This window comes from Rana temporaria, chromosome 7 (assembly GCF_905171775.1).
Source record: "Rana temporaria chromosome 7, aRanTem1.1, whole genome shotgun sequence".
Lineage (NCBI taxonomy): Eukaryota > Metazoa > Chordata > Amphibia > Anura > Ranidae > Rana > Rana temporaria.
The window spans coordinates 112042763-112056287 of NC_053495.1; the positions used below are offsets into that span (position 1 = coordinate 112042763).

The following is a 13525-nucleotide window of genomic DNA, read 5'->3' on the forward strand; positions in this document are numbered from 1 at the left end:
CCCCTTCTCATCTCTTCTACCACTGTACCTCCTGCTAATCCCCCCCTTCTCATCTCTTCCACCACTGTACCTCATGCACATCTCCCCCACAGCTGATCTCCCCCTCCTCATCTATTCAACCACTGTACCTCCTGCACATCTCCCCCACAGCTGGTCCCCCCTTCTCATCTCTTCCACCACTGTACCTCATGCACATCTCCCCCACAGCTGATCTCCCCCTTCTTATCTATTCCAACACTGTACCTCCTGCACATCTCCCCCACAGCTGATCTCCCCCTTCTTATCTATTCCAACACTGTACCTCCTGCACATCTGCCCCACTGCTGATCTCCCCCTCCTCATCTATTCCAACACTGTACCTCCTGCACATCTCCCCCACAGCTGATCTCCCCCTCCTCATCTATTCCACCACTATACCTCCTGCACATCTCCCCCACAGCTGATCTCCCCCTTCTTATCTATTCCAACACTGTACCTCCTGCACATCTGCCCCACAGCTGATCTCCCCCTTCTTATCTATTCCAACACTGTACCTCCTGCACATCTCCCCCACAGCTGATCTCCCCCTTCTTATCTATTCCAACACTGTACCTCCTGCACATCTCCCCCACAGCTGGTCCCCCCCTTCTTATCTATTCCAACACTGTACCTCCTGCACATCTCCCCCACAGCTGATCTCCCCCTTCTTATCTATTCCAACACTGTACCTCCTGCACATCTCCCCCACAGCTGATCTCCCCCTTCTTATCTATTCCAACACTGTACCTCCTGCACATCTCCCCCACAGCTGATCTCCCCCTTCTTATCTATTCCAACACTGTACCTCCTGCACATCTCCCCCACAGCTGATCTCCCCCTTCTTATCTATTCCAACACTGTACCTCCTGCACATCTCCCCCACAGCTGGTCCCCCCCTTCTCATCTCTTCCACCACTGTACCTCATGCACATCTCCCCCACAGCTGATCTCCCCCTTCTTATCTATTCCAACACTGTACCTCCTGCACATCTCCCCCACAGCTGATCTCCCCCTTCTTATCTATTCCAACACTGTACCTCCTGCACATCTCCCCCACAGCTGATCTCCCCCTTCTTATCTATTCCAACACTGTACCTCCTGCACATCTCCCCCACAGCTGATCTCCCCCTCCTCATCTATTCCACCACTGTACCTCCTGCACATCTCCCCCACAGCTGATCTCCCCCTTCTTATCTATTCCAACACTGTACCTCCTGCACATCTCCCCCACAGCTGATCTCCCCCTTCTTATCTATTCCAACACTGTACCTCCTGCACATCTCCCCCACAGCTGATCTCCCCCTTCTTATCTATTCCAACACTGTACCTCCTGCACATCTGCCCCACTGCTGTTTTAGTTTAAGAAAATGCAGTTAAAAATTACTTTATTATCATCATGTCTTACCATTGTGCCTTGGTGCATTGGGAGTACTCTGTAGTTGGCTACTCTGTGGTTGGCTACTCTGTGGTTGGCTACTCTGTGGTTGGCTTGAGGAAATACTGCTGCTGTTGCTGCTGAAAGACATTGAAGGTCCATCTTCTGATAAGTTTGATGCATCAGTGGAGAGTCCATCAACTGTTTCTGAAAATAAACATATGGTTAGATATTATATTTTAAATGGTAAGCAGAGCGATATCCTATGCAAAGTTTTTAAAAAAAAAAAACTTACCAAAGGGGTCTACCATAGATTCGAGAATTACAGTTGCAGAGTCCAGACCTCCCTCCCTGCCTTGGTTTGCTGGCCGATGACCGTAAATGGCGTCCATGGCGTCGTACCACCTCCAAGCAGTTGGACAGTTTCCACTACGGCTGTTGGCGTCCTTAATTTTTTTATATTGTGCTTTAAGCTTTTTAAGCTTTGCCCTACACTGGCCCGACGTCCGTTCAAATCCCTCGGCTGCCATCCGCTGAGAAATATCTTTATAGACCTTTTCATTTCTCACTGATCCATCAAGCTCACTCTGAATAACGCCATCGCCGATGATTGCTAAGAACGTAGATAGTTCCTCAGATAACCAGACCCTGCTGTTGTTTGCTGGCATCCTTCTCCTTTATATGGACTAATAAGGCGACGTGGTGATTGTTTGGCGCTTTGCTTTGACGTCAGCATTGATGTTTTCTGACCACCAATCAGTGGAAAGTACTGTGTGACGCCAGTAGCTCCGCCCTAACCGTACCGTTCCATTTTCTATGGACCCACATGAGAAGCAGGACCCTGAATGGTGCGGTACGGTTCGGTTTTATGGCACGCTTTCATAATGGAAACACCCAAAATAGCGTACCGTACCGAACCGTACCGAACCGATCCGCTCAGTGGAAACGTAGCATAATTGATCCAGATTAGTACCAGACCATTCAAAGGATAAAAACAATACTAAATATAGCAAAGTGCCTATTTGGAACAGATGATCTCAGAGGGAAGGATGATAATTGATATTCCATAAATAGTCAATAAAGGAGGATTGGTGGATATATATAAATCACTATTACTAAAATATTAAAAGTACCGCAACAAGCATTTAAAATCCACAAAATGGCAAGTAATTAATTACTCACTAAAATCATATATAAAAATGGTAAAAACGTTAAAAAGGAGAGTGATGGGATAAAATCTTAAAAGTTAGAAATAAAACAATTAAGATCGAATTCCACATTGTGACCATGTGGCGTTAAGGTGCACAATTCGTGTATCCAGCGGGATTCTGCCTGGCTAATTTTCTGCACTTTATTATCTCCTCTCCAATGGGGTTTGTACTTTTCTATACCCCACACCATTAGTGAGGATGGATCTTTATTATGGTATTGGTCATAATGGCGAGACAGACTATCCTGTGAAGCACGATTTAAAATTTTCTTTTTTCTTCTTACTCTCCTTAGTACGTTTACAAGTAAAACATCTTTTACAGGGATAGTAGCCTTTCTCATTAAAAAATGAAAAACTTTTTTTCTCTGGAGGATCAAGGACATTTTTGGCAATCATGTCCCGTAAAGTAGGGGCCCTCCTATATGTAAATAATGGCCTTTCTGGAAGTATTGATGCCAGATGACGATCGGCCCTCACAATGTGCCAATATTTCCTACAGATCGCCTCTATCTGTTTATGCTGCACGTTATAGTCCATTATTAGGGGTACTCCCCCCATATAGGAGTTTTTTCTTGTAGAGTCCTGGATCAGTGTATTTCTATCTAGGGTGACAACATCTTGTATCTTTTTTTTAATAAAATCAGATTTGTAACCCTTTTCCACAAATCTCTTGCCAATAAAGTCCGCCTGTTTCAAGAATACTTCGGTTTTAGTGCAATTTCTCCTTAATCTCAATAGCTGACCCTTTGGTATATTGTCTAACCAGGGCGTGTGGTGACAGCTATCCAAAGGCAGGTAGCTGTTTCTATCCACAGTTTTAAAGTGCGTTTGTGTTACCAATTTTGTTCCTTCTTTGGTAATCTCCAGATCAAGAAAGTGGATTTTTTCATCGCTAATCTCCCAGGTCAATTTGATATTTTTTTCATTTGTGTTCAAATAAAAGCCAAAGTCAATAAGACTCTCCCTATCTCCTGCCCAAATAATTAAAATATCATCAATAAAACGCCTGTATAAAAGTAACTGTTGCGGTTTTCTGTTATATAAAACATCTGCTTCCCATTAATATTGTCTAACCACACGCCCTGGTTAGACAATATACCAAAGGGTCAGCTATTGAGATTAAGGAGAAATTGCACTAAAACCGAAGTATTCTTGAAACAGGCGGACTTTATTGGCAAGAGATTTGTGGAAAAGGGTTACAAATCTGATTTTATTGAAAAAAAGATACAAGATGTTGTCACCCTAGATAGAAATACACTGATCCAGGACTCTACAAGAAAAAACTCCTATATGGGGGGAGTACCCCTAATAATGGACTATAACGTGCAGCATAAGCAGATAGAGGCGATCTGTAGGAAATATTGGCACATTGTGAGGGCCGATCGTCATCTGGCATCAATACTTCCAGAAAGGCCATTATTTACATATAGGAGGGCCCCTACTTTACGGGACATGATTGCCAAAAATGTTCTTGATCCTCCAGAGAAAAAAAGTTTTTCATTTTTTAATGAGAAAGGCTACTATCCCTGTAAAAGATGTTTTACTTGTAAACGTACTAAGGAGAGTAAGAAGAAAAAAGAAAATTTTAAATCGTGCTTCACAGGGAAGGAATATAAAATCAAAGAATTTATTTCATGTGAGACTGAAGGGGTAGTCTACCTTCTGGAATGTCCATGTAAGATCCAATATGTTGGTAGAACTAAGAGAAAATTGAGGAAAAGACTACGTGAACACACGCAAAATATAATAAACGGGTTCCCTAAGCATAGTCTGTCTCGCCATTATGACCAATACCATAATAAAGATCCATCCTCACTAATGGTGTGGGGTATAGAAAAGTACAAACCCCATTGGAGAGGAGATAATAAAGTGCAGAAAATTAGCCAGGCAGAATCCCACTGGATACACAAATTGTGCACCTTAACGCCACATGGTCACAATGTGGAATTTGATCTTAATTGTTTTATTTCTAACTTTTAAGATTTTATCCCATCACTCTCCTTTTTAACGTTTTTACCATTTTAATATATGATTTTAGTGAGTAATTAATTACTTGCCATTTTGTGGATTTTAAATGCTTGTTGCGGTACTTTTAATATTTTAGTAATAGTGATTTATATATATCCACCAATCCTCCTTTATTGACTATTTATGGAATATCAATTATCATCCTTCCCTCTGAGATCATCTGTTCCAAATAGGCACTTTGCTATATTTAGTATTGTTTGTATCCTTTGAATGGTCTGGTACTAATCTGGATCAATTATTGTCCTGTCCCTGGGTCTGGTTTCCTCAAGTCTATGTATTTAGATATTTATGATATATATCTTTATGTCCAGCAGGGGGTAGTGGCGTACCCTTAATATTTGCTATTTTATTGCCATTAATTGCTATCATGCATATCCTCCCTCAACCACCAGAGGGGGCATTTTATTTTGTAATTATTATTATATTTTAATTTTTATCAATGGATTGTTGTTTTGCGAGTGAGATCGTCCAGGCGGCATTGCAGTTGTGTCATTGTGATGTTCCGCTGGCCGGTTTCTCTCATGCGTTCATTAGCAAGCTACTATAAATGTCACCCTCGTACCAGCCGCCCTCCATCCTATGATTAAGCGACGTCGGCTGTCGCGATACGCGTGAGGACGTTGGAGGGCTGTTGGTGACGTCACCCGCTTGCGGCCGCAGAGCGGGAGACACAGGATTACACACACGCCGTTTTACATGCTGTTCTTACAGCACTGCTTGTAAGTTACTACTTTTTTTCATTAAATACTGTTTATAATCGTACACTATGGAGGCATTCCTGTGCTTTATTTTGAGAGTCATCGCACTGAGCCTGTGATTTCATTGGAGCGGATCGATCGGCTGATTGTGGGAGACATTATTGGGAAGCATTCCTATAGGCTATTTATTAGCCTCCTTGAGGTAAGGGGCTAGCACTTACATCCCTGGTCACCGTGGAGAAATCGGGCTGACTGCAATCACATTACTCTGCATGTCACAGCAACCTGAGCACAGATGCACTTTAGAAACTCATTATATTTATTAGCCACTGGAATTTAGTTTTTTGCACTTTTGCACGTTTTGTGCACTGGACATGGATTTTTAAAGTTTTATTGGGACCCCCCCTTTTTTTACACTTTTTTCTAGGGATCCCTGTGTGGACTTTATTTATATATATATATTTTTCACTTCTAGCACTTTTTGGATTGTTTTTTTATCATCGGAATTATTCACATCATATTTATTATATTTATATTTTGTGGACAGTCTGTCACTGGATATATATATTTTTCATTTATTTTGCCTATTTGCACATTGCACGATTTGTGGATGAAGCACATTATGGACTATCATAATTTTATTTGAAGAAAATGTTGTATGCACAGGCTTGAAGTGTATTTTATTTAGACTATTGTGCTGTCAGTGGCACGTTGGTCACACATATTTCATTATTTTCTCACTCTCAATATCCTCCACTTTATGGTTATTTTTGTTGGATGGTATTCCGGTTTAGAGTGATACACTTTTAATCATTGCCAGGAGGCGGAGTCTATTTTTGCTATATTTATTATAACTTTATTATATACATTATTTTAGTGATTTTAGTTGCAAGCGCCACCACACCCCCCATTTTATCATTCCCCCCTTATGGATCTGGATCCTGTGATGTCCACGAGAGTCCTGTCTCTCCAGCGACTCCCAGTCCTGATTGGCTTTTGGCAGAAGGGGGAGCCATTGGCTCCCACTACTGTCTATTGAAGCCAGTGAGCAAATCAGAAGACATAGGGGGTGGGGCTGAGCCACACTTCTGTGTGTGAATAGCCACACATTAATTTTTCTGCAGGGTGCTATACAGGTCCAGATCAGTGGTTCATTGCTATGAAACCCAGTCCCTAAAGACCTCTCCAGGGGTATGGCCCTGAGAGGGGCAAAACCTACCATAAACAGGTAAAAAAGTGAAAGGGAGCCAACTCCAAATAGCAGGTTTACATTTGCTATGCTGAAGGCCCACACAACACTCAAACTTGATGAGTCCTTGCATCAGAGCAGGAACCAGCCTTAGCACCATTTCCCATGTCCAATTATAGCTCTATTTCTGCATCTACAATATAGCCCGATTTCTTGAACAGATTATAGTTTTTATTGAGCTATCTTTGTCCAGAGCTTAAACATGACCCATCTCTGCTCCTACTCCAGTTTCTTTACCAGAGTTGGACCCTGATGTGCCAGTTCTGGAGGACGCTAAATCAAAGGGGAATGAAGAGGACATAGAGGCAGTGTTGGAGGAAGATGCAGAGGATTTTTCTCACCACTACTGTCACTCTATTGATGAGGAAACTCCACCCAACGTGTGTGCTAATGTTAAAAAGCACTATTCACAAAAGCCTTGGCATTGTACAGATTTACTCAACTCTCCCCATGTCTCTTTAGGCAAACAACCCCCCCCCCTCGAGCGGCACACAACCAATCCCCCCTCCGACCACTGTTTGTCGGTTGGTCCAGCACTGACCTCATGTTGGCGGGCAGCATGCGACATCTCAGCTCCGAGTCCTCTCCTCCATGGCAGCTTCCAGCTTCTCCCCTCCTCCTCCTAGGCGTCCAATAGGATAGCATGTCCTTTCAGCCAATGGGATGACTGGTGTCAAAACTGACTTCCTGATTGGCGGACAGGAGGATCCGTGTTACAACAGGAGAAAATAAACAGTAAACAAAAATCAAGCAATCCATTGTAAAGGGTACATTATTATAACAAGTTAAGAGTTAGAAATTAGATTAATACAGATCTGCATTGGTAATTAATTTATTGTGCCAATTTTCAGTCTGACTATACCCTGCATAGAAATCAGCAAGTACATGTACTGGGCTTCGAATAACTATCTTTATTATAATCAAATTACCAAATTATTGACTAATGCATTGATATAAAAAATTGTATTTTGTTTTTCTAGCTTGTTGAACATATATACATTTTGTACTGAATTTCTCTAGGTACCTGTGTTCTACAACAAAGAGAAATGTCTATTAATAATATTCATTACAACAAAAGCACTGAGATCGAAAATGGGCAAACCATTGAATTTGAATGTGAGGAAGGAATGTTATCAGAAAACCTGCGAGCAACATGTAAAAATAAGCAAATAAAGTACCCGAAATGTTCTGCTGGACGTAAGTTTCTTATAAATCCATATTCTCTTTTGACCAGAAAATCACTTTTTTCTTAATTTATAGATATATTGTTTAAATGCCCTTACCTACTATGGTATAAAGTTAAAAAAAAGAAGGGGGGAAAAAACTCAATGTCTACAAATAACAAACAATAGCAGCCAGCACACCAAAGGATCAATCTGTGTGTGAATAAACAGAGTGGTAAAGTGCAGCGCTAAATATGATAAACGTGAGCACCTGCTACTCAAACATGTATTGATAGCAGAGAGTCACTGTGGTGCATACAACAAATATACAATATAAATCATATATTGTCATTCAATAAAATATATAGTGAACAGTGACACATTTACATATGACGAAAAGACTGAGCAGACCAGCTCGATATCTGAAAGCCTGCAGGATGTCAGTGCCAACTGCGCTGCTCTGGTCACCTGCGTTGGGGAGCTGCAGGCCACAACATCAGGCCTCGTGGCAGAGGTGAGGAGCCTGGGAGTGGCGGTACAGGCCAACACGGCTGCCATCGAGGCAGAGGGATGGCAGACCAGGCGCCACCAGCGGCACACCACCACCCGCCAGCTGCGGATGCAGGCTCAGACCAACGCAGTCCTCACCCGCATTGCCCTTGCGTTGGAGGGCAGGCAGCCAGCATCTGCCAGGAGAGACATACCAGGCGATGATCCTCCTCCTGATGCCCCACCCCCTCCACCCTAAGCTCCCCCCCAGACAACTGAGGAGCCAGAGCAGTGGCACCATGCCTGGCCCACGACAGGGCAAATGAGTGCCTTTTTTTTCTTTTCTTTGCTCAGGTTATGAGCTTTTTTGTTTTTGTTTGCTCAGGTTATGAGCTTTTTGTTTTTGTTTGCTCAGGTTATGAGCTTTTTTTATTTTTGTAGTGGCTGCACATGGTCAGTAGTGCAGGCTACAGTGTGACTGGTGTGTAAATGTGGGTGACATGCCTGCCAGCAAGGTGTGTCACCTTGGGTCATCAGGGAGAGGTTATCCCCATGACCGTGTGAATGTGGTATAAATGGACAGCAACACCATTGGGGCCTTGGCGTGGCGTGGCGTTGCTGCTCCCAAGTCCTGCATGGTGGACTTGGGCTAAACCAATGTGAAGTGGATGTGGTGTGTGTGAGCACAGGACCCCAGATGGCAAGTAACCTCTTTTTTTTATTAAAAATGTTTTTTTTTCATATTTTTACATTTTTATTAATATTCTTTTTAGTTCCTTTTTTTATATTTTTCTTTATTTCGTCTTTCTCAATTCGCGGCAGCACCCACCCAGGCCCATGCCTGAAGCTGTGTAAGGGGCCCCATAATTCCTGATGGCGGCCCTGCCTGGCATGTTGGCATACAGGTGTTGTCCTGCAAGTGTGGTTGCTCAGCTCGTCCGTAACGGTGCTGCTGCAGCTGCTGTCCAGCTGACCTGTGCACGTCTGGTGCTGAGTTACACCTGCTTTATGTGGAATAACTTTAGGCCGGATGTTGAGCTTACGCGCACTGCACGTAGCCTGCACCAGGCGCACGTACGTTCGTGAATCGCCGTATCTCCCTCATTTGCATATTTGAATACAAAATCAATGGGAGCGGCAAATGCGCCCAGCGTAAATATGCGCCTACGAAACGCCGGCGTAGGAAAGTTACGTCGGTCGTAGGAAGCCTATTTTCAGGCGTATCTAGTTTTGTGGGCACGGCGCACAGATACGACGGCACATATTTTCACTTACGCGGCGTATATCGAGATATGTCGGCGTAAGTGCTTTGTGAATCCGGGCCAAAGAGTACATACTGTAACTTCAAAATGATCATATTAGAATGACTTGGAAATAAAATATTTGCCAACATATAAGGTGACACTGTGAAATAGGGTGGTCTTAAACAGGTCAAGAGGTTTAACATGCTCAACAGATAAAGATAAGTGAATAAATTAAATTTAAAAAAGAAGGGCAATCTCAAAACCAACGGTTGCAAACAGAAATCTACCCATTTCCCTAGATGTTTTAATAGGTGGACCTGCACTGAGTCACCTGACTTGTGGATCTTAGGAAGATGGTGGAACACTGGAATGATTGGATCTTCAACATATTGGTATTTCACTGTCTTTGGGGATAATGCACCCATTTCTTTCCCTCTGTACAAGAGTTTAGACAGGGCGGATTGAAAAATAACAGTGGGATTAGAAGACAAGGGAGAATAGGTGGTGGAGTCACTTAGCTGCCAAATGGCACCACTGCTCCTTTTTTGTAAGCCTCTTTAATGATTAACTATTTAGAATCCTGTAGGTGCTGTAAGGCTATACTTTCTTGTTTGGAAATATTAGAGGCTCGTGAAGTAAGGTATTTTTGCTTCAGATCTAATAATTATTTTTCAACCATGGCCTAAAAATGCATCCACAATATAATTTATAGCCTGTATAGGATAAAACAATTGTTTCACCTTTAGATAATGTGCTATGTGGAATGCCAGAAGGCCAATTTGTGACTCTGACTCCACTTGTTCTAAACACAATTTAGCCCTTAAATCTAGAAAATGTAAAAGTAGTATCAGAATCAACAAAAGAATCATTACTTACAGTGACCAATGTCTGCAGGTTTTCTTCTTGTTCACCTTCATCCTTAACAAATCTATTTGTGTCCAAGATAGTCTTGAACAGTGGCAGCCCGTAATGCAGATGTGTCTGGGTCCCTAATCTACATGCAGGGCGACAGATGCATGGATTCCAATCAGGGTTTTTTTAAGCATGTGATTAAAGCCAGAGGCTCTAATTGGCTTAAAAAAAGAGTTGGCTCAGGGTGCAGAACACTGCACCCTGAGCCCACCCAGTTGTGTGACAATTGTACTGGCCAATCAGGAAGGGGGCCTGAGACCCGCTGGTGACCCGACGGACCGTGTGGGGGGTGCTGGGGACCCGACCGACTGGAAGGGGCTGTGGATGCACTGTTTGCCGCCCTACCAAAACATATACCACCAGCCGTCACTGGTCTTGAACACATCAAAATGGTGAGCTGGTGAAAAGAAGAGACCCAAAGACAAGAGAGAAATGTCATGCTCTGTTAGCTCTACACAAAAGGAAGTATTCAGCGATGGAAAAGTAAAAATCAAATAAAATAAAAATATTGCTAGCCAGCACTCAGGATAAATTCAAATAAACTTCCCAAAGGCAACATATAAAGTGAAACAGTGCAGCGCAAAGATAAAATAAGAAGATAATACAAAACAGAAAAAGTCCATATGTGAAGGTGTAAAAGAGAAATCCATATAAATTTCATTAAGTGGTGCAGGTTCAGAACAGGTGACCAGATAGGGATCCTCCACCAAGAAGTAAAGATGGCCTCTGATGGGGACAAGTGATGTAAAGGGGAACTCTGGGGACACCTGATGTAAAGGAAGACTCTGTTGGGGGCACCTGTGTAGTAATATAATATAGGGATGTAGATAATTAATATTTAGGTATTATAATGATGATGCAAGTAATCTTCCGCAGCAACCCAATTCTTCCAGAGAGATGCACTTTATTGACTTCCAACACAGAACAAAGTCCAATACTTGCAACAGATGACAAAAATCCAACAGAGTAAATTTAACTCAGAGTCCTATTTTTCCTAGATCTGTGCCTTCATAATCATGGAGAGTGAATAGACTGTACTCCAGGTTATATTCCTTATACACTTAATGGCTGAGCAATTTGATTGGCCATCTCCATTCGGCCTTTAATCTACCCTCTGTCTTTCAAAATGCCAGACAATGACCCCTGAGTGAGTGAGTGAGTGACTAACTTGTATAGCGATACAAATGCGAACTAAATCGCCTCAAGGCGCTTTTCTTTGCATCCAGTGTCGTCCTGCTCCTTCAGAAGGGTGGGTCTTTAGTTTTTTCCTAAAAGCCCGATGGTTTTCTTCCAAGTGGATGGTCGTGGGTAGAGCTTTTCAGAGCCGAGGTCCTTGTACTGCAAATCTTCGTTCTCCCTTAGATTTGTAGCGGGATTTGGGGATTTGGAGAAGGTTTTTGTTGGTTGACCGGAGGACGCGATTGGTGACGTAGGGTTCTAGCCGGAAACAGGTGCAGTCATAAACTGCCCTAATTTGCATTCTTACATGTTAACATTAACATAGCCCAGAGTCACTATCTTTCCTCTTTGATATGTGGAGTAAATCTTGTTTGGCCACTTCCCCCCTTTAATTAACAACAAGTCCCCTTAACCACTTGCCTACTGTGCACATACACCCCCTTCCTGCCCAGACGAGATTTTAGCTTCCGGCACTGCGTCGCTTTAACTGACAATTGCACGGTCGTGCGACGTGGCTCCCAAACAAAATTGACGTCCTTTTTTTCCCCACAAATAGAGCTTTCTTTTGGTGGTATTTGTTCGCCTATGCGGTTTTAATTTTTTGGGCTATAAACAAAAAAAGAGCATCAATTTTGAAAAAAAACACAATTATTTTTACTTTTTGCTATAATAAATATCCCATTTTTTTAAAAAATATATATTTTTTTCTCAGTTTAGGCCGATACGTATTATTCTACATATTTTTGGTAAAAAAAAAAAAATTTGCAATAACCTGGTTTGCGCAAAAGTTATATTGCCTACAAAATAGGGGACATAATGATTTTTTTTATTTATTTTTTTAGTAGGAATGGCGGCGATCTGCATTTTTTTTTCGGGACTGCGACATTATAGCGGACACATCGCACACTTTTGACACATTTTTGGGACCATTCACATTTATACAGTGAACAGTGCTATAAATATGCATTGATTACTGTATAAATGTGACTGGCAGGGAAGGGGTTAACCACTAGGGGGCGGGGAAGGGGTTAAATGTGTATCCTGGGTGTGTTCTAACTGTGTGTGGAGGGGGGTGACTGGGGGAGGTGACCGATCTGTGTCCCTATGTACAAGAGACACAGATCGGTCTCCTCTCTCACTGACAGGACGTGGAGCTCTGTGTTTACACACAGAGCTCCACGTCCCTGCTCAGTTACTGGGCAATCACGGGTGCCCGGCAGCCATCGCTGTTCCCAGTGAGGCTTTAAATGACAGGACGTCATATGATGTCCTGTCAGAACAATAGAGCATTCCGCCCGCTCGTGGTTAACAAGCTTTTGACTGGAATGTTTGTATGTGACATACATACACTGTGTTATACATATAACACAATATATAAAATACATACACAAATATATTAATATTACAACAACCTAATATAAAGGAGGACTCTGTTGGGGACATCTGATGTAAAGGGGGACTCTGATGGGGACAGTTGATGTAAAGGGGGAGATCTGATGAAAAGTGGGACTCTAATGAGGACATCTGATGTAAAAGGGAACTCTGATGGGGACATCTGATGTAAAGAGGGACTCTGATGAGGACACCTACATTTATATGGGGATGCTTATGGGGACACCTGTTGTAAGAGGGCACCTACTGTAAAGGAGGACTCTGATTGGGACATCTGATGTAAAAGGGGGCTCTGATGAGGACACTTTATGTTAAGTAGTTTTATTTTATTTTACTTGAAATGTGGATGTGATTGGTCTACTGTGACGGGCACAGTGAGGCTGCATATTATGGGCACAGTTTTATCTAGCAGTAATAATCACCTAATAAATGGCTATTTACAGTCCTGTATTATTAACAGTTTCATTTTTCAGTTTGTTTGCTCCCCCACCAAATTTTTGAGCACCAGCCGCCACTGTTCTCAACCCTGTCCTTAAGTACCATCAACAGGCCATGTTTTGTGAATTTC

At 42.5% G+C, this 13525-nt stretch overlaps 1 protein-coding gene across 5 annotated transcripts in view; it reads left to right on the forward strand.

The window, feature by feature from the left end:
• LOC120946232 (complement factor H-like) overlaps positions 1 to 13525 on the forward strand; it is a 3139400-nt gene that overhangs the window by 3013285 nt on the left and 112590 nt on the right. For 4 of the 5 annotated variants that reach the window (XM_040361056.1, XM_040361058.1, XM_040361057.1 and 1 more), the window contains one exon: positions 7599 to 7775. The exons of the other annotated variant lie outside the window; for it this stretch is intronic. In XM_040361056.1, coding sequence (XP_040216990.1) covers positions 7599 to 7775 — 177 coding nt within the window. The remainder of the gene's footprint in view (positions 1 to 7598; positions 7776 to 13525) is intronic. 5 annotated transcript variants of the gene reach the window in all.